We start from the raw sequence: 21,486 nt of genomic DNA, 5'->3' as shown, positions 1-21,486 counted from the left end.
TGGAATCCATAATGGTTATCTCTTTAATTCTAGACATTAGGAACAATCTTCATCACAATGTGGCAACCCTCACAAAATCTTAGTCTTTCATGATGTTTCTTTTGACCAATATGATACCTTTTACCAGAAATCCCTGCAAGAACAGGAACCATTGACGAAGTGATGGAACCTGATTCTATCCCTAACGGTTATCTCCCGATCATAGACCTTAGAAACAAGCTTCATTACAGTGTGGCAATCCTCACAAGACCTCAAGTTCTTCACAACCAGGATTTTCTCCCCTGGGTTAGTGCTGAGCAACCCAAATGCCACTGCAAGTCTCTCACTATGGTGATGCAGTTGCAAAACTTTCTTATTATCTTCCATATCAAGCAACACCTCAGATGCTTTGGGATGATAACCTTCCAATTTTATTTTCTCCATCATTTCATTGATTTTCTCATATATCTTATGTGCTTCCGGATGCCCGCTATCCCCTGCCTCAAACTCATGTAACACTCCATCAACTTCTATCCTACTATAACCAGGGAGTTTGTTGATATTTTTAGAAGCCATTGACTCCCTAATTCTTGCCTTCTTTCCCCAATCCCCCATAGAAGCATATATGTTACCAATCAGCACGTAGCTTCCACTATCAGTTGTGTTCACCTCAAGCTGCTGCCACTCTGTCATCAGACGCTCTGCTCGGTCATGTTCTCCATGTAACCTTGATGCCCAAATCAGTGTCCTCCACAAAACACTGTCAGGCTCTATTGGCATCCTTCGAAGAAATCCTTCAGCTTCATCTAAATGCCCAGCTCGGGCAAGTAGATCAACCATACATCCGTAATGCTGAATCTTTGGCCTCAGCCCATACCGATGCATGTAATTATAGATACGATAGCCCTCTGTGACCCACCCTGCACTCCTGCAAGCGCATAGTGCTGCAGTGACAGTCCTCTCGTTAGGCTGCACTCCCACGTCTACCATCTGATGGAACAGGCTGAGAGCATCGTCGCACCTCCCATGGCTTGCAAGTCCAGAAATCATGGCTGTCCATGCGTAAACATCCTTATTGCCCATCTGTTCAAATAGCCTCTCTGCACAGACAATGCAGCCACATTTTGCATACATGTCTATCAGAGACGTTGCAACCTTAGGTTTAGAGTCAAGCCTTGCTTGTACAGTCATCTGATGCACTCGGCGGCCAACGCTCAGAGATCCCACCTCTGCACAAGCTCCGAGTACAGACACGACTGTCACATCATTTGGGGTGACTCCATCGCTCTGCATGGAGTCGAACAAACGAAGTGCATAGAGAGGTCGGTTCACCTCGACGGCTCCCCCGATCATGGAGGTCCAAGAGACGACGTCCCTGTTAGCCATTCCGTCGAATACCTTGGCTGCCTGGTCGACCTGGCCGCAGCTACAATACATGTGGATGAGGGAATTCTGCACGTGGCGATCGGCTTTAAAGCCGCACTTGTGGGCCAGGGCGTGGAGCTGCCGGCCCTCGGAGGCGGCGCAGCGACGGGCGCAGGAGGCGAGGAGGAACGTGACAGTGAAGTGGTTGGGGAGGGGAGCAGGAGCGTGTTGTTGGAGGTGGAGGAAGAAGAGGAGGGCATCTCGGGGCCGCTCGGACCGGGCGTAAGCTCGGACGACGGCGTTGGTGGCGAAGGAGTGTCCAGGGGAAGAGTGATGGTGTTGACAGTTCCTGGTTTTGATGATTAGAGCATGGAGCTGCATTGCATGGCCGAGAGAGTAGACGTCTGCCATGATGTTGCAGCAATTGTGGCGGCGGCGGCAGCGGCAACCAGCAGCAGCAGCGACGGTGGCGGGTGTACTGAGAAGAGCTGCTTGTTTCCACACGAAGAAGTGAACACCACAATTGCTAAAGAGCTCGAGAATACTAATATTTTGGATATATATATACGATGAAATTAATAGAAGATAAGAACAATTATTGAAGAAGAGAAAAATTTTATTGTAGAAATGAAATAGCTTTATCTTCAATACATTAACATGTTCCCTCTCCTATTTATACAAAATTAGGAGAAAAAATTTCCCTAAACTGAGGTTTTTTCTCAATATATTTTTGACTAAATGTATCGAAATGGAGGCTAAAAATTATATATATAACTCACTTGTGGGTGATTGGGATGGGAGTGACGGGGCTAAGGTAGAGATATAGGCATGATGGCTGAGGCAAAAGTTAAGTGTTAAAGAGGTAGAGACAAAATTATCTTTTTGAAAAGAACGACAAGGGATGAAAATTTCTTAAAACTAGGGGTTTTTTTTAGGAATTTGCCTTACTCAGATGTATTTAATCCTAAATATATTAAAATCTTAACATAATTTTAGAATAAATATGTTAAAATAAAGCTTAGATGTGTCTAAATAAATTTAAATACAATAAACACTCAAATATATAATCTATAATTAATTTATAGTTTACATAAAAAAATTATATAAGACAAATGGAAGGATGTCATGCAATAAACTAATAAGATATGTATTACTGTGAAAAAAGTTATGCATATCAATTGAATTATATAAGAAAGATACGCATACATTGTATCTAATATATAGTTATTAAGATATGCATCAATTCAATCTAACAAATATAGTTATTATAAAAAAAATTTCTTTGTGAATTAGAAGATATGAGTATTTAAAATAGCACTATATATTTATATAGAGGTAAAATAGGTGAGAGTATGGTATATTCGAAATAGCACAATATTTGATCATCGATATGATTATCAAAAGGTATATTTCAAAGTAAAGGTGAGCTTATAAGTCACCTTATAAGTCATTGGTTTTCCTGCTCCTCAATGGTTTTCCTATGAATTTATAAGTCACCTTATAAGTCATTGGTTTTCCTGCTCCTCAATGGTTTTCTTGCGAATTTATAAGTCATTGGTTTTCCTGCTCCTCAATGGTTTTCTTGCGAACTTATAAGTCACCTTATAAGTCATTGATTACCGACGAACTTATAAGTCATTGGTTTCTCTACTCCTCAATCAATATTGAACAAATGTCCTTATTATTATTCCTTCTTAAGGGGAGCTAAGGGCTCATGGCCCTCGTAGCATCTGATAAGTTAATATTTGAGTATCACTAGTGTGACCGCATAGGCTCGTAAGTAATTGTTCACTTTGGATGTGTCCGCATGTTTTGCCCTTTCAATATTTATGAGCCCCAAAAAATGTCTTTGAAAGTAAAGGTGACCCAATGTATTTATAAGCCTTTCGGGTCACTCTCATCTTCAGATGGGACTCATGAGCCCCGAAAAGATAAAATTGTACGAGCATATTCAAAATGGATAATTACTTATGAGCCTACGTAGTTATACTAATAATAATCAAATATTGACTTATCAACAGAAAAAAAAAGAAAGATAAATTCAATAATTTTTCTATGAAGTTTAATTTACATTAAAGCTTAGCATCACTCTCTCTCTCAAAGGCTAAGGGTTTGCATCAAATATTGACTTATAGCATATATTTCTGTTTCTTAAAAAGGTTGGTTGTGTTTCTGTTTACATTTCATAAACAGGATGTGAAATTGATAATATCCTTCCAAGTAAAAAACAAAAGAAAAGAGGTAAAATGTGAGGTGCATGCAGAAACCAGATCATATGTTTGTTCTTTGTACAACCACTGCGGAGACAGCTTGTACAGCAGTATGATCTGAGGAGTTCCATCTTTGCTGTCTCGTAGCTCTTATCCTTTAGCTGGAGACTGTCATCCAAATAACTCATCAACTAGCTAGCTGGAGCACTCGATCATATAGCTTCATGTAGAAGTGGATGCATCAATCATCAGAATGATGCCACCAAACCCACATGAGAACGTAGCAGATAATACAAACAGATATGCTTTGCTCGAGATTGGTATGCTTTTGACTGCATCCTTTATGCATGTTAGCTAATACTCTCTTTTCACAAGCAGAAGGACAAAGGAGATAAAAAGTTCGATTCCATATCAAGTTTATCGAGCACCTAAAACAATAGAAATATATCACTTGAGATAAACTATTAATGTAGCCACTAATTGTTTAAACAACCTAATTAATTGATCATCTCAAGTAAACTTGAGAGCTTCTTGTGATCTCAATTACGAGTGAGTTTGCGAAGACTTTTAACAATATATGTATAAGAACTAGTTTTATCAAAGCTTCATTTTTTTCTTCCATGGAGTCAATTGAAGAATCAACTATCTGCTACTTGATGGCCATCATAATGGTGACCTAAAGGAGTTGAAGATACACTAAAGAATGACCACATAGAAGAAGAAAAGGTTGGCAAACTTGATCCAAAAGCTAACACACCAACTCATGTTCCCTGTGCCACTAATCTCTATGTAAGCAAGTCGATTATATTCAACATACTCTTCAATTATCCACTCTGGTCTTCGCTACTCTTCCTCCAAGAAGGCTTTTGTGTCTTTCCATGAATCTGTCTTTGACTTACCACCTAATCCTTGTGTTCGTTTGTGGATGGTAGAAATGTGTTTAACATTGTTTCTTCCCTTCTTCGTTAGATGTGCAAGGCATTTCGGATCTTTGTTAGATCTTGTACTGCTGCAAAATGAGGCGAAGTAGATATGGGTTCCATTCACTTCTGAGCTAAGATTAGCCTATTCTGATCTCCATTGTAAGCAGATTAAGTTGCAGGTACATAGCAAGTCAAAGACTAGCTCATGAAGCTTCAAACTTCAAAGAAGTAAAAGTGATTCAGATCACCCATCTCTGTACTGGCCCTTCCGATAATGATCAGGGAGTAGGAGCAGGGAGAAGCTATGGAGCATCGTACCAACTCCCTCACTACTTTTTTAGGTTTCTTTGAGATCATGCTCAAGGCATCATATCTTTTTGGCCTATAAGTATCACAAGCTAACCATGCCTTCCATCATCACCTTGAGTTCCCAGAAGAAGAAAACCCAGGAAACATGGCTCTTTCAATCAGCTTCCTTGTGCTTCTCACAGCCCTCGCTCTTTCTCCTCTTTGCTTCGCCTTCCCTCACGGTGGTCCGTTCCTCTTCCCACAGTTCTACGACCGCTCATGCCCCAAAGCTCATGAGATCGTGAAGTCCATCGTAGCAAAAGCTGTAGCTAAGGAAGCACGGATGGCTGCTTCCCTGCTTCGTCTCCACTTCCACGACTGCTTCGTTAAGGTTGCTGACATGTAGTTTGTGAGACCAATGCGTATGTTTTCTCAAGAACAAGCTTGTACCTTCACCTTTCAGGGTTGCGACGCATCGATTCTGCTGGACAGCAGCAAGACGATCGTGAGCGAGAAGATGTCCGTCCCCAATCGGAACTCTGTGAGGGGGTTCGAGGTCATCGATGAGATCAAGTCTGCGCTGGAGAAGGCATGCCCTCACACAGTGTCCTGCGCCGACATATTAGCTCTTGCTGCCCGAGACTCCACTGTCCTGGTATGATAGTTATTGTACTTCGATCCATAATGGTGGCTGGATTGAAGCTCATCATCCATGGCTGATGCGGTTTTCTGAGATAGGTTGGTGGCCCTTACTGGGAGGTTCCACTAGGAAGGAGGGACTCACTGGGAGCAAGCATACAGGGTTCGAATAACCACATCCCTGCTCCCAACAACACTCTGCAGACCATCATCACCAAGTTCAAGCTCAAGGGACTCGACCTCGTCGATCTCGTTGCACTCTCCGGTACCACGCATTGCTCAGCTGGAACGATTCTATCATGCTTCTGCATACTGACAATGGCGGCGTGATCATTGCAGGTAGCCACACGATCGGGCAGTCGCGGTGCACCAGTTTCCGGCAGAGGCTGTACAACCAGACCGGGAACGGACTCGCCGACTTCACCCTTGTTCCGGCGTACGCGGCTAGTCTGAGGAGCCGCTGCCCACGCTCCGGCGGTGACCAGAACCTCTTCCCCTTGGATCTCGTGAGCCCGACCAAGTTCGACAACCATTACTTCAAAAACCTGGTGGCCAAGAAGGGCCTCCTCAGCTCCGACGAGATCCTCTTCACCAACAGCCCCGCGACGAAGAAGCTGGTGGAGCTTTACGCGGCCAACGGCGAGCTCTTCTTCCAGCACTTTGCGAGGTCCATAGTGAAGATGGGCAACATCACCCCTCTCACGGGGAGCATGGGTGAGATCAGGAAGAACTGCAGGAAGGTTAACCACGCATGAAGGGAGTGATTTGCCTCTCATGCTTGGTCGTCATGTTCTGCGATCTTTGGTGGTCTCCTCCTGTGCGAGCTCGTTGCTTCTTGCTCTTGTTGGCCTCTGTTGTGTTTGATCTCCTCGACACTTGATCTTTCAATTGTAACTCTGTTGAACTCTTCTAGCTTTGCTCACTGCCGAAGCGATTTGAAAGCAGCATGAAGAACTCCGCTAATGCAATTGGGTTACAGTAATCAATCTGATGAACGCGAAATCAAATAATAAGATCAAATTCCTGTGACTTGTTTAAGCAATCTCGAATCGCAAAGCCTCCATCATACGTCCGTTACATGATGGGAGGACTCGGAGGGTTGATTGGTGTCTTTAAGTGCTGTGCCAAGACACGTGAACGGTAGGATGGGTTCCACGATCCATGTCCACATCGAATGCCAAAGCCTCCATCATAGGTCCGTTACATGGAGCACTCGGAGGGTTGATTTGTGTCTTTCAATGCCGTGCCAAGACACGTGAACGGTGGGATGGGATCCATGATCCATGTCCACATCGAACCGCAAAGCCTCGATACGTCCGATACATGGAGTACTCGGGAGGGTTGATTTGTGTCCTTAAGATCTGTGCTAAGACACGTGAACGGTGGGAGGGATCCATGATCCATGTCCATATCGAATCCTAAAGCCTCCATCATACGTCCGTTTCATGGAGTACTCGGAGGGTTGATTTGTACCTTTAAAATTCGTGCCAACACACGTGAACGGATGGAGTACTCGGGCGATTTGCGTCGTTACGATCCGTGCTAACACACGTGAACGGTGGGATGGGATCCACGTTCCATGTCCACAAGCGTCGTCCCCTCAGTGTCCTTGCTTTGTGATTCCCGCTAGTCTCTACTGCCGCCATTGCTGTGATCCTTCTGCTCCTCATCGACGCCTCCCGACCTCCCGTCAGCGTGAGGACTTTTTCTTGATGTTTTTGAAGAGTTTATTTTTCTGGAACAGTTCTTGGAAGTTCTCTTCTAAAAATTCGTTTTTTTGGAGTTCTCTGCCCTAAAATTCGGATTCTGTAGCTTTTGGATGTTCTCCTCGTGGCAGTCGCGTCCTCCCCTGAATCGGTGGAGCTCGATCGCCAACCATGGTACGGCGCACCCACCACTTGTCCCTTCCCCTTCTCTTCCTCCTCTTGGGGCAGCTTCCGGCTTTTCTTCTTCGCGCCATCTTTTGGCGTCCACCTCCGGCCGCAGGTGGAGGCATCGCCCACTTGCGACGCCAGTTCACCCTTATTTCTACTGACAACGATCTCCAGGACACTGGGACAATGGCCCCGACGCGGTGATCCCCATTGTCGCCGACTCCACTCTTCTGTTTGTCTGGGGCACGAGCATCACAGTCTTGGTTCCTTGGTTCCTTCATCACTTCCGGTACCCACGGTATAGAATTGCACTCCCAACTCATTATAGAGATAGGGGATGGGATTCTTTGCACGTCGAAGGCCGCCATGGCTGCAACTATGACCCTGATCTTTACAGCCAGATGTTGAGGTAGCCGCCAAGGTGCTAGCCACATCTTCCCCGGTGTGCTACAGAATGGATCATTAGAACACTTTGTTAGAGGGATATGTCCTCTAGGAAGGCCATTTACACACACATTGAATCACATGCATTATCATCTTCATGTGCTGCCTCAAAGTATATTTACTCTTTTTCATTGAAATCTGCAGTTTGGAGTGCAAGATTTCCTGGATCTTTGTACATTTTCTGCAAAATTAGTTATACAAGAAAACATATACATAACTGACTGTCTTTTGAAGACTTGAAGCTGCAGAGGCATGATACATCATTACACAAAAATGAGGAGGAACCTCCAAGGAAGCAGAAGAAGGTTATTATCTTTTGCATCTAAAATCTTGCTGAAAATATTGGCATCCACTTGCCTGATTATCTTTGTTTTCCATGACTAAAAGGTTATAGCACCAACTAGGCGAATTGAGAGCTTAATTCGCCTTAGTGAATCTTGTAATTCCTTGTTTTACTATTATCCTTTTGAAGTCTAATTACCGATATCGTCATCTGAAATGGTGTAATTTAATTATAATGTTTTGGCAGAAGCTTCTAGGTGACTGGAAGTTGCATTGTCACAGTAAGCAACAGATCATTCCCCAGGAAAAATCTTTTTTTTTTTTCTCAAGCTTATGTGTATTTTCTTGATTTAGAAGTATTTGATTATTACTGTTGTCAAAAGGGGGCCATGAACATGAGCCTTTCTTTGATGAAGGTATGTGCTATTGGGGAAAATCTTCATCATGTATAACCAAGACTGTTTGAGGGTTTAATCAATTACATACTTATTTCCATTGTAACTGGAGGTGCTAATGTGCAGTTGCTGGAAGATCTGCAGAAGTAAATTCTGTATTAGTTCAACTTAATAATGTCAATTGCAGATTCGACATGCATTTCATTATATTGGCTATAGTTTAAGTACTGACCCTGCTATTATTTGGGTATTCTTGTAGCTGCACTGCAGCACTGCAGCTCTCAAGGTTGAATATGCTCATTCCATCCACTTCTATCTATTGCAAATTGTCCTGGTTTTACAAAAGATGCTATTGTTTCATTGTCCTTTTCCAACGATTGGAGCTGTAGTCTGCCTTTTGGCAAAAGGTGCATTAATTCAAATTCTGTATCAAATAGTACAATAAGGTGAGTTCTAATCCAAATCATTCTTTTCTGTTGACTGTCAATGATGAACCACAGAAAATTGTTGGTTAGATTTATAGTGCATCTGTTAAGAATTAATTCTATTTATGGTGCATGATTGTTAAGAACTGATTTTTTGTACTACAAAATTTCGTTCCATTCTTATACAGTCATGATAGATTCTTGTTATATAAATTTCTTATTGTGGAAAGCACATAAATACATATTTTGGATCAGGTATACAGTTTTTAAACTTTTATTATTGTAAATTACTTTTTCCTCCAGTGAATATTGATGCACCTAATATCTGGTATTTGTATATGGTGTTATTCTATGCCATATGTATGTTATTCTATGCCATATGTATGTAAACACCCTTATTGTGTGAGCAGATGTGCTAGATATTTTGGTCATAGTTCTTTATTATCACCTTTCTTGCTGTTTCTGTGTAGATGCTAACTATTCTTCCATTGTAAATGTTGCACATGACTCAAAGATGAGACTTTTCATCCATTATACAACATATCAACATGTGTAATACCTACTTCCATTTAACATAATCTTTTAGGATATACCAATATTCATGATGAGTTAGACCAAGATGGATGATGTCTGTTATATTTTTAGTTAAAAGCATTCATATTTATTTTATTATTCCTAATTAAATTTTCTTAGATATTTTTGATCTTTTATCCTATATCTTATTTATCTCTCTTTGTTTAACCATGAAACTATTTTAAGCCACTGTACAGATAAATGTTGAGTAGACAGATTCATTTCATACAAAACCATGCAAGTATATGACATATGAACCTAAACCAGTACAAAGAAGAAGAATATGCTATGTTTGGATGTAGCTCACTCAAGAACAGATTACTTCAAGAATCAAACAGTACTAGTTATTGACAAGTTGGCATAAACCATCCTTAAGCAGCACATTGAAATATTCTCCACATAATATAATGCCATCACTGATGCTACTGCAGACACTGAAGTTGTACTGCATCAAACTGAAGTTTCTTCAAGGCCATATGCACATAGAAAAGCCAGTAGAAAGCAATGACAGGACTCTTCTAATCAACAGTTCACTTCTGTTGCAGTGGAAGAACAGCACTGAAACAGCTGAAGCAGGATCACCAGTTATTGACAGCTCCTGATGCTTCACTTCCTCTGGAGACAAATTTCAGAAATAGCAAGTGTTGGCTTTGGCTTCTTTCTTCAGTTTTATTTGTAGAACGTCTATCAATAGGATCTGACTGATGAAAGCAAATATAGTGGTAAAATGATCAGACACTGAACGATGTACTGAAGGTGTGCAAAGAAGTGATGGTAAGTTGATATATATATCTCTGTTGATGGATGGGAGTATCCACTGAGAAGAAACAAGCAGCAGAAAACAGGTGGGATGGAAGAGAATTGTGTTAGTTTCTTGTCTAAAGTTCTAAGACCTCACCACTTTTGAAGGAATCGAGAAGAACAATTAGAACTCTATTGACTTCGTAAAGAAATCAAAAGAAGAAAAAGAAAGAAAAATTGTGATTAGAAACAGACTAAAAAGAGAACCTATAATGTTACAAAGATCTCTTCAAAGGCTTTCAAATGGAGTGGAGACAGAAGGGCAAGTTGCATTTCAAGAGACCCTAGCAGAAATCCACATTGAATTCACTTTCCAATGCATCTCGAGAGACACTGAAGCAGGTCTCTGAGAGATCATGAGACAGTGACCTCACTGGAATTGGGTAGGTATTTTTCTCTTGCCAATGATTAAACTTGTGTTCATGAGTCTTCTCCTCATTCATCTGCATATGAGCTGGTGTTTCCACCTTACTCTGAGATACCCAGTTCAAGTCTTCATCTCCAAACACACTTTTCATCTCAGATCCTATGTTGCAGTTCCAGTTACTGCTGTTGATTGAACTGTCCTCGTGACCGATATTATCCAAGGCACTGCCATGATCACATAACTCCGAGTTGACTAAGCACTCATCCTGCCCTACTGGTTCAAAAGTCTGATGGAATTGACCGTAGATGCTTACATTAGTCTCTACTGAATCCAAACACGTCTGGATTTCAATCAGTGGGAAGGTGTCAAAGACTGGATGCAACTGCAACTGCTCAAAAGCAGCACCAGTATTAGAGCAATGTGTTCTGGTCCCTTCTTCTTGTGCTGCTATCTCACTCAGTGGCTTGTGGCTGCTTGGATCGATTCCCCGCTGCCGGAGTTTCTTTTTGAGACATGAGTTCCAGTAGTTCTTGATCTCATTGTCTGTTCTTCCTGGCAATTGTGATGCAATTTGTGACCACCTGAAACCACAAAACATGATGAAGTTTGACATCGAGTTGCTTACAGAATCTCCTCCAGGCTTGCCTGTTACCTGTTACCCATGATCTCGTGTAGCCTTATAATCGTATCCTCTTCTTGCTGAGAGAAGTTGCCTCTTTTAAGGTCCGGCCGCAGGTAATTGATCCACCTGAGTCGACAACTCTTCCCACAGCGTTCCAGTCCTGATAGAAGAAAAGTGTCTGAATTATATGGAGGAGTTTGGAGAACATGAAAGAAAATTTTCAGCAACAGGGAAGAGCTAAAAATGCCTGCTAATTTTGGCACTGAGCTCCAACAGCCAACACCACATCTGATGATGTGATCATAGAGCTTCTCATCTTCTTCAGGAGACCACAAGCCTTTCCTTATCTTCTGCTTGAGACAGCAAGAATGCCGCCCCATTCTTCAAATGTTAGCACACCAAAGGATGTCAGAATGAGTCCTTGGATGTGAAGAGGTCTTTAAGGAGTTGGAGGATCTCAAAGGCAGGTGAGTTGCAGCTCAATTTATTATGAGCATGATATTCTTAAGGTTCAAGTTAGATGGAAGACAGACAGACAGCGAGAGAAGGAAGCACAGGAAGGTGAAGCAATCAAGTGGTCTTGAAGCAAGTCTCTAATGTCCTTGCATTGCAGTGGATTGAGATCTAAGATACCTTCAGTGGTAGGAACAAGGTGAACAAAAAGAAAGATTAAGAGAAGCTAGCAATATTTGAGAGAGCTGAGTCGGGAGTGATGGAGGTAAAGATAACACTTTTAAGGTAGTTGGAAAATGACATTTTCACTACCTCTAATGGCCATGAAGCTTCCTAATTAATCTGCAATCTTCTCTTCAAAGAAGAAAAAATTATGTTCATTACTGAAAGCATTTTACATATCTGTCCTTGCTCCAGAACCTCATCAGAGTCAATGTGTCATTCACTTGACATTTTTCTGTGGTTTTCATGAAAGCAAATCATGTCAGGAATTACCTGCTCTTGGTGTTAATCTAAGCTCTACGTGACTAGCTATCCACCAAAAGTAATATCAGTGACTATTATGCCAATTTTTACCAGGAAAAAGCCCTCCTTTATGCATCTGATTCAAGCTGTTGTAAGTGAAATCTTACAAGATGCATTCAATTCTTCTCTTTTGCTCAGACCTGTAACTTTATGTACATTCTTTTAACTGATGCATTCAATCCCAAGGAGCTGATCAAGATCTTCATTTGCCTTGGACTGTATCAGGGTTCAGAATCATATGACATGATCCACCACTGATCACAGACATGACACAGAGAGCTTTGATTTACTTTATTTGGTGGTCCAATGGAGTCCCTGTCAAATGGCTTACGAGTAAGAAAGTTCTATGAAATCCTGTAGCAGAAAACAGATGAAACCATGTTTGCAAATTAGTTGGTGATTCCCAAACAATGTAGCCATATGAAGATCTTAGGTTTGTGACAGGGAGGGATCAACTTCTGCTCTGCTTTATTGCACTTAGCCAGCTTGTGATAGAAACCATAACATTGATGCAGCAATTACATTCACATTTTTAACACTCCATCTCACTTTTTCAATAACTGTGAATGCTACAGAGTTTATACAGCAGGACCACTTTGTTGTTTGATCACATCAAACCTACAAATTTGTCAGTGCCAGCAGTACATATGTTAACTGAAACATCTAATGGTATCATTAATACCATGCTGCATATGTATCAACACAATGATGCACCAAATGGCATTGCATATGTGAATGATTATATTCTCCTCCCATAGAAGAACAGTTGAAAAAGGATCATGTAGCTGCATTTGTAAAATTATTTGCCACATGATTCATGTCACAACAGTGTCTCATGATTGTCATACCATCCAGACTTTTGTGAGGTCACTTGATAGGGATTCTTGGATATGGACTTGATAATCTTATATCCTAAGCTAGATTGGTTTATGCACACGCTTCCCATGGGAAGGAAACATCATAGTGGCTCCCCTTTGAAGTCACAGAAATCAGAACCAAGGTTACTACACAAAACAAAAGCAATCCATTACTTTGTCCTGTCTTGGTTGTTTAGGGTTTATGGTCTATTATGAGGTTAGCTTAAGATCTACTTGTCCAATTCTTGAGTTGCATCATTAATTTGCTAGCCTTGTTTAGTTAGTCAAGTCTTCAAAATAATCATTGTGGGAGGAAGGAATCAACTTTATGGTGTGTGCTTATAAGTGGTCTCTATTTACCCCACACTGATTCAGATCTCTTATTTTCATCTATCAGTCAACTCAATATTCTACACTAGTCCTGATTAATGCTGCAGTTTTCCCATCAAATTTTCTGGAATTTCATTCAATCTAAACACAGCAAGTCACAAACTATTTTGTTCTTGGTAATAAGATCTTCAGTGGTGAAGGTTTTATTGGATCAAACCCTTAAAAAAAACCATGAATTAAGAGGAAAATATTAAGTATAAGGATTAGTTGTTGACCCTGAGTCACCAACTAAAGATGCCTCTCCAAATCCTGTCTCCCATCACTGAAAATAACTGCATGAAGGAAAGATGCAAGCTAAAAAGAGAGCAAAAAAAGGATGTTTCCTTGACAGATGAGATCTTGGTTGCTACTTGTTTTCTATCTTCTACTTTCTTCAACCCCAGAAAGAAGCAAGAATCATCATTGACTACAGTCTGATTCCATTTTGCTTCTTGTTGAAGGAAATTAATGCACTTCTGTCTACTATCATAGGTGGAGGCAGAGCATTGGAGACAGAGGAGCAGAGATAGAAAAAAGAGAGAACAAAGAGGATGTTCGGGCTTCATGCAATAAAGATATCCTGCCGACACCTGCCGCTTAATTGGTTCACTCGAATCCACTTCAGAACTGTTGTAATCCACTGGCATAAATATTCTTTTACAAAAAGAACTCAGTTATCTCTGTCAAACCTGCTCCTGTTTGGAGTGCAGTAATTGTCAATGGATATAATTTTTTGTTTGATTTATATGTAAATTTCTCTACCTTGAGGAACAAGTTTTCAAGCTGATTAAAACATCGTCGACACAGATTTGATTTGACCTTGCACTATTCACATCCCGCACACCGAGGGAATTGCATATTTTCCATTCATCAGTGGATTGTTTGAGAAGATAAAAAACACTTCTTTTTCCAAAGGAAAAAAGCATTCGGATGCAACAACACTCGAAAAATAGATCGATCGTATCAATTTCAACGCGTTAGGTCGAAGATCAAAATCGACACTATTATCATAAATGCTGATGCTGAGTATCATCAGTTTTCTTTATGATCATATCATGCCCATATCTTTGTATGACATAAAGGAAAAAAAAGGACTTTCTTTGGCTTTTCAGATGTGTGTCAGTCTGCCTTCATCGTGTTTATTCTCTGCAACATCAGCTTTATTCTCTGCAAATCCTGATGGTGGCATGCATTCATTCAGCGATCATTTGGCTGTCGATAGCCCTTCACACTTCATGGGGTGGTTGTGAAGTGTCTTTGGTGCCCAAAGCAGAGGAAGAATCTGCAGCCTGTTTCTTTCACGGCCCTCGGAAGTAGCAGCAGCAACAACAGGGCTTCCCTTTTAGACGACATGGGTTGATCGAAGGACAAAAGCAATGGAGTCCCCACTTGTTCCTCCTCCATCATCGACCAACCTGAGCTCACTGTTGTCGTTCTGCCTGCCCATGCACTGTCTTCCTGGAAAGGGGATTCCTTTTCCCTTTTCGCTATCACTTTGCATAGCCTGCATCTCTCGGAGCTCAACATCAGAGAGGACCAGCTTGCCATACTATCAAGTAAAGCAGCAGTGTTCGGATTTCTTTGTAGCATTTCGATAATACAGTTTTTTTTTTCTTCCTATTTTAATATTTACGCCATAAATCAGGACACAGGATATCATCTCGGGTAAAAAAAAACAAAAAAGATAAAAGGTAATGGATCAGATTCATCATCACGTTATCATCAGAATAGAAAATTGTTTTAGATTTGTAAAATCAAAAAGTGATTAGAGATCATGTGTCGTCATGCTCTCTTCTTGCAACTCAAATTTTTGGGGTTAATAAATTTAGACATCGAATATGATAGAAGATAATGGTAGAATGATACATATCATTTAACCAATAATATATGATTTGAGTATCAATAGTGCATGATTTGGATATATTATTTGAGTACACGATTGAGAAAATAATTTTTCTTAAAATCTATATAAATACAAGTACGTATTACCTCATATTATCTCTTTCACAATAAAGTTTTTAATTATTAATAATGTTAGAGTTTTTTTACTTTAAATAAGGCTCCTTCGTACCTTACCTTGTTGATTTATGGACGATTACTATTTCTCTTTCTCATCCTCCCTATTAGTGCTTTATGGCTTTCTATTTTTGCTTCCTATTTTCGGTTTTAGAATTGCATTGACAATGAAGACACTCGACTCCTCCCTATCGATCTCCTAGCACGATCTGCTCTGTAGTCGATCTACGCTACTTTGCTAATCTAATCAACCTTCTCTAGTGATCGACCTGATTCACCAATGTCATTGTCCTCTTCTTGTCAACTATCGAACTCGCTAGCACCTCGGATCCATGAGCGACATCTAGATGTTAGTCTACTACCTTCTCTTGATTTATTGACGATTATTATTTCTCTTCCTCATCCTCCCTATTAGTGCTTTATGGCTCTCGATTTTTGCTTCTTGTTTTCGGTTTTAGAATTGCACCGAATACGAAGACACACGACTCCTCCCTATCGATCTCCTAGCACGATCTGGTATGTAGTAGATCTACGCTACTTTGCTAATCTAATGAGCCTTCTCTAATGATCAACCTGATTTGTCAATGATACTCCATTGTTATTCAATTCTACTTAGGGGGCGTTCTCTTTACTCTTATACTAGCACCTACTACCTAGCATCTTCACCAACGTCGTTGTCCTCTTCTTGTCAACTGTCAAACTCACTAGCACCTCGGATCCATGAGCGACCTCTATATGATAGTCTACTACCTTCCATCATCCTCTTAACTACACCATCAGCCCTCACAATCGAGAGGACTCAAGAGAGGAAGGAAGAGATTGTCCTCTTATGCATATCTTAGATCAAATCCTCCATTGTGCACTTTTCAAATATAATCTCCTTCATCAGATCATATCTTTCATTGTGCACTTCTCAAATATGATCTCCTCTAATAGATCAGATCATATCTCCACTATATTTGCATCTAAACTAAATCAACAGTTGGTTTTAGATTTTTTTTATAAGATCAGAGCATCTCAACCTATAAGACTTATATTTATCTATGCAACAACGCTAATCTCATACAAGCTATCCAAAGGTGACAACTATGTTTCTTAAGAGGTATAATTCATCAATCTCTTTTTTTTTATATGATCTATCAGGTTATATTGATGGCTCTCTTAGTTGTCTACTAGTCATCCTAATGGTAAATCTTGATCACCAGTTATAAGTATGATAATATTATATTATTCTATAAGCTATTCAAGCCTTAGTTATTTGCTCTATAGCACCATAAATCTTTTCATGCAGTACTATAGTAGAAGAATGAACCAAATTATAAACTACCTTTGTCGATCATTCTCACACCCACATGCAAACTATTTTATTTTGATAAAAACAACAAATGATTTGGCTGTAATATATTATCCCTTAAATGATGAAAAAGTCATTGTAGATCTCAATGACCTAAGAAATGAATATAAGGAACTAACGATAATAATTTATACATTTAACTCGTTAATATCATTTGAAGAATTGTATGACAAACTGATTGATCATAAAACATATCTAAAACGAGAAGAGAGAAACACATGATCAATTATCACAGCTCAATTCAATCAAAAATCTAAAGAAAAGGTCAAACAAAATAATAAGAACTTCAATAAAGAACTAAACAAGATATTTCCAAGACACATGGTTAATACACAGAGTCATCATCATTTATTACACTAACAACTATCTAACCATTATAGTAACTTCAACCCAAACAAAGCAAAAAATAACTTCAACTATAACTATCAGTAGTTTTAGCATCTTAATAATAATAATTAGTAAAAAATCATTTGCCAACTCTGTGATAAAATTAGACACACAACAAAAGTTTATCGATCTCAACCCAAGCCTACTACACCCAATTTGCCTCAAACGAATATCATAACTATACCGATTACTCATTTAAGTAATTAGATTATTAACTCTAATACTTCTCATCATATCACTTCTGATTTATAGAATGTAACTATTCACATTCAAGTTTATCCATCTACACCGACTATGGAGGTAATGAAGACATCATCATTGGTGATGGTAACAGAATTCCTATCACTCGTACTACTTCTACAATACTTAATTCACACATAAACACTTATACACTCGATGATATTTTATGTGTACCTCACATCAAAAGGAATCTTACTTGTGCTTCTAATTCTATAAATAATATAATATCACTATTGAGTTCTTTGACTCATTTCTTATAAAGGATCTAAGTATAGGAGCATCATTGGTCCGAAGCCGGAATAAATGCATCTACGAGTAGTTGTCGGTTTTACAAATCCCCTAGCCAATCGCTTTTATTTCAATTATTGCTCCAATTGAAGTGTGACATCACCACCTTGGTCATCTGTCATCATTTGTTCAACAATAGTTAATTTCTTATTACTTCGTTTTGACTTCTAAATCAAGTGAAATTGTAACTCATTGTGATGCTTACTTTAATAATAAAAGTCACGTACTATCTTATGAAGCTACCTAAAATCATGTTTTAAACCACTTGAAATTATTTACATTAATGCATTGGACCTAACCTAATCAATTCCTTTGATAATTTTAGATTTTATATTATTTTCGTAGATTAATATACTAAATATATATGACTATATCCTCTCAAACATAAATCTAAAGTCACCATAGTGTTTACATATTTTAGAAATGTAGTCAAAAACTTCTTTCGATCTACCATTAAAAGAGTTTACTCTAATGAAAGATGTGAATACCAAGCTCTACCAATTTATATCTCATCACGTGGAATATAATATCTCAAGTCACCACTATAAACACCTCAACTAGTTAGTTCTATCGAATGAATGCACTAACATATAGTTAAAACCTAGTCTCACCATTCTACACCAATCCTCCAAGCCATTAATATTTTGGTTAGTAACATTTCAAACTGCAGTCTAACTCATTAACTTCATGCTTATTCTAATCCTACAATATCAGTCACCAATTGAGAAACTATTTTATAAAATATAAATCTTGAAAAACTTAAAGTATTTGGTTGTTTATATTATCTCTGGCTATGCCTCTACGCTTCACACAAGTTAATATCAAGATCCAAGCCTTTGTATTTGGTTATTTATATTATCTTTGGGTGTTTATTAGGTACTTCAGTATTTTTCGATGTTTATATCATGTTATTTTTATTAAGTTCACATTTCCCTTTCAAAATCTTGCTCTTTTAGTAATATGAGCCGTTGCAACAACTATTCATCATAAGGTTTATACGAGTATACCTCAAACCCCCTGAAGCACATCTCTCACCACATTAACAATAGTTCTCATCTAGACCTATACTCTATTGTTACTTTAGTTCAGTAGCACTTTACTCCTTTTACAATATCTCTATCTACCTCTCCACCAACTCATTCTACAATATCCGATCAAGTAGTGTCCTCGGTGTCACAAATGATATCTTTGTTCTCTTCTCGACCAAGTGACACCAAAATACATCAACCTAATTAAGTATGTGTCACTAATTCTTTATCAATTCTCAAACCTTTAACACAACCTGATAATACCACCGAGCCCAGACATTATATGACAATACACTCCAAAAATGACATCTTCAAACTACATTAAATCTTTGATCTCCATGCTACCATAAGCTCTCCATCTTAGTCTACTGAATCCACAACCATCACTCATGCTCAAAATTCTTCGCACTAGCTCAAAGTTGTGTGAGAAATAAGATGTCTTAGTTTATAATATCACATGGACCCTTAGATCATATCACCTCACACAAAATGTCATCGGATGTAAATGAATCTTTTAAATTAAACAGAGTTCAAAGGGATCCATCGCTAGATACAAAGTACATTTAGCAGCCAAAGGATTTCACAAATGATCAGGTGTTGATTTCGCAGAGACATTCAGTCCAGTTGTTAAACCGACAATAATTTAACTCACCTAAGTTTGGGTATCGCATAAGGCTGGAAAGTATATCAACTCGTTACTTAATCTTCGTGCCTTTGTCGATGCTGATTGGGCAGACAACGTTGATGATAGAATATCTAGTCAACTTACATTGTCTTCCTTCGAAGCAAATTTGATCAACTAGGGTTTCCAGAAACAAAACACAATGCAAGATCCATTACCGAGGCTAAATACCGAGTCATTGTCATCGTCATTGCAAAACTCAACTAGGTCACTAATCTGCTATACAAACTTGGCATCACCTTCCAATCCATTACTACAATATACTATGAGAATGTCGATGCTAACTGCCTATGTACCAATCCAGTGTTCCACTCATGCATGAAACACATTGCCATTAATTTTCACTTTGTTAGAGATTAAGTTGTCAGACATCAACTGCGTATTTCTCATATTCATATTTCTGATCAACTAATAAACTCCCTCACAAAACCCCTCGCTCCCTCATAGAATATATTGATTGCATCGGTCCAAGATTAACATCCTTCACACAAAAACTCAATCTTATGCTGATACGATAAAAGATCATGATAGAAATAAATATGAAATGATACTTTTATATTCCTTATATGCTTTAATCCTTACTCCATCTATGATTTAAGTATCGATCATATATTTAAATTTATAATTGGAGTACATAATTAAAAAAAATCTCTCCATCAAAACTAACTTATTTAAATATACATTACCATGAACGATGTCATTTCTTTGGTAATAAAAGTTTCAATTCTTCGAGATGGATCAAAAAGCACATTTGACAAGTATATTTTATTATAGGATGAGACATTTAAATTTAACAAAAATCTTCATCGTTAATCTCTCTATTCCTAACTTGGAGACCAAATCGAGTTGTCCTCCCAATTAGGAGTAATAACCTTCTTCTTTTTTTTTTATCGTAGGACGACGCATTTAAATTTAACAAATGTTTATCATTAATCTGTTGTGCCTAACTAGTCATCAATATTCATGCTGGAATCGATTATCACGTTGTTCCAATATCTAAATTCGGGACCAAATTGAGTTATCCTCCCAATTAAGAATAATATTTATAATTACACCCCTTTTTTTTTCTCAAATTGTAATGATGAAGGTAGATTTTGATCCTATGATATTATTATATTGATTTGATCCTCTTAAGACACTAACTCTCGAGTAAAAAAATATTTTTTAGCATTTTATCAATTTTTATGATTCCTGAAAAGAAAATAATTTTACCTTAAGCTCCTTCCAATCTGTGTTCCGAATGGCGTCGATCCTTGACTTCATCCCCTTGCGTTGACTTCAGACCGCACTTACCGCCAAGCAGCGGTGGCGCTCGAGCTGCTTCTCCACCGCAAGCAGCGAAGAAAAAGAAGGCCAAGTGCGACTGCTGCGCCAAACCAGAGTTATCATCCCATCTGCCATTTCCAAATCGGCTGCCCTGCTCGACTCCTTCCCCCCAGCTTTTGGTCAACCGTACGAGTCTTCCAGTCAACCACCAGACTGCTGACCAAACCACCAAATCGTCCGTTTCCAGATCAATCGCCAACCTTTGGCACACGCCACCTCTGCTTATATATATCCATCTTGGTGATCCTCCTCGTCCAATGCCATGGCTGCATCAAAGAGCATTCTGCTCTTTCTACTCGTCCTCCTTGTGGTCTCCCACGCCCAATCTCGTGGTACTCTCTCTTTCTCTATCTTCCTTCTTCTTATCTACCCCTCTCTGCTGATCTTTTGAGCTTTGGAATGCAGCAGGAAGTGATCCGAGCAAAAGGATATCAATCATCAACACCATCACCAACTTAGGCCGAAGACTGCCGCTGGCGCCACCGTCCCCAATGATGGCTCCACGTAGACAACCAGATTGTCCACCGCGCCTCCCTCCTCCTCTGGCTTCACCCCCTTCTTCTTCCTCAGCTCCTCCTCCTCCTCCTCCTCCTCCTCCTCCTCCCCCCTATTAATGCTATCTCGAATTCAGCTACTAAGATTGCAGAATATAAATCAACAGATCCTGTCCCATCTATGATCCAATGAGCTACTTGCTCGCACTGTTGAATAGTTTGGCGTGCGACTGACTGCATGCATATTTGTTCCAGTGTGGAAATCTCTCACTCTCTCTCT

At 39.4% G+C, this 21,486-nt stretch overlaps 3 protein-coding genes and 1 long non-coding RNA gene across 9 annotated transcripts; 2 read left to right on the top strand and 2 right to left on the bottom strand.

The window, feature by feature from the left end:
• Positions 1 to 120: 120 nt before the first annotated feature.
• LOC103981342 (pentatricopeptide repeat-containing protein At4g21065-like) lies at positions 121 to 1,755 on the bottom strand. The gene has a single exon (XM_065146470.1). The coding sequence runs from the start codon at positions 1,753 to 1,755 to the stop codon at positions 121 to 123; it is 1,635 nt and encodes a 544-aa protein (XP_065002542.1).
• A 3,003-nt stretch (positions 1,756 to 4,758) lies between these two features.
• LOC135636040 (peroxidase 72-like) lies at positions 4,759 to 6,326 on the top strand. Its single transcript, XM_065147571.1, has 4 exons — positions 4,759 to 5,156; positions 5,229 to 5,420; positions 5,504 to 5,669; positions 5,744 to 6,326. Exons 1-4 carry the CDS (start codon positions 4,932 to 4,934, stop codon positions 6,157 to 6,159), a joined length of 999 nt encoding a protein of 332 aa, XP_065003643.1. The 5' UTR covers positions 4,759 to 4,931; the 3' UTR covers positions 6,160 to 6,326.
• Positions 6,327 to 7,017: 691 nt separating this feature from the next.
• LOC108952520 (uncharacterized) lies at positions 7,018 to 12,708 on the top strand. 5 transcript variants are annotated; one of them, XR_010495607.1, is made up of 5 exons: positions 7,018 to 7,099; positions 7,217 to 7,284; positions 7,867 to 8,027; positions 8,659 to 8,845; positions 9,829 to 12,708. It is a non-coding gene; the product is annotated as an uncharacterized LOC108952520 (long non-coding RNA). The 5 variants fall into 5 exon arrangements; XR_010495608.1 differs by lacking the exon at positions 7,018 to 7,099 and having other exon boundaries at positions 7,106 to 7,284; positions 9,829 to 12,256; positions 12,391 to 12,708; XR_010495609.1 differs by lacking the exon at positions 7,018 to 7,099 and having other exon boundaries at positions 7,106 to 7,284; positions 7,957 to 8,027.
• Positions 9,600 to 11,568, bottom strand: LOC103981340 (myb-related protein Hv33-like). Of its 2 annotated transcripts, XM_009398043.3 has the most exons (3): positions 11,435 to 11,568; positions 11,218 to 11,347; positions 9,600 to 11,146 (listed from the first exon to the last, which is right to left on the bottom strand). In XM_009398043.3, exons 1-3 carry the CDS (start codon positions 11,565 to 11,567, stop codon positions 10,483 to 10,485), a joined length of 927 nt encoding a protein of 308 aa, XP_009396318.2. In that variant the 5' UTR covers position 11,568; the 3' UTR covers positions 9,600 to 10,482. The 2 variants fall into 2 exon arrangements, with proteins under 2 accessions (XP_009396318.2, XP_009396317.2); XM_009398042.3 differs by having other exon boundaries at positions 11,218 to 11,567.
• Positions 12,709 to 21,486: the final 8,778 nt, after the last annotated feature.

This window comes from Musa acuminata, chromosome BXJ3-4 (genome assembly GCF_036884655.1).
Source record: "Musa acuminata AAA Group cultivar baxijiao chromosome BXJ3-4, Cavendish_Baxijiao_AAA, whole genome shotgun sequence".
NCBI classification, from domain to species: domain Eukaryota; kingdom Viridiplantae; phylum Streptophyta; class Magnoliopsida; order Zingiberales; family Musaceae; genus Musa; species Musa acuminata.
Note: the sequence above shows the minus strand (reverse complement) of the source record. Positions and strands in the feature narration are given on the sequence as shown.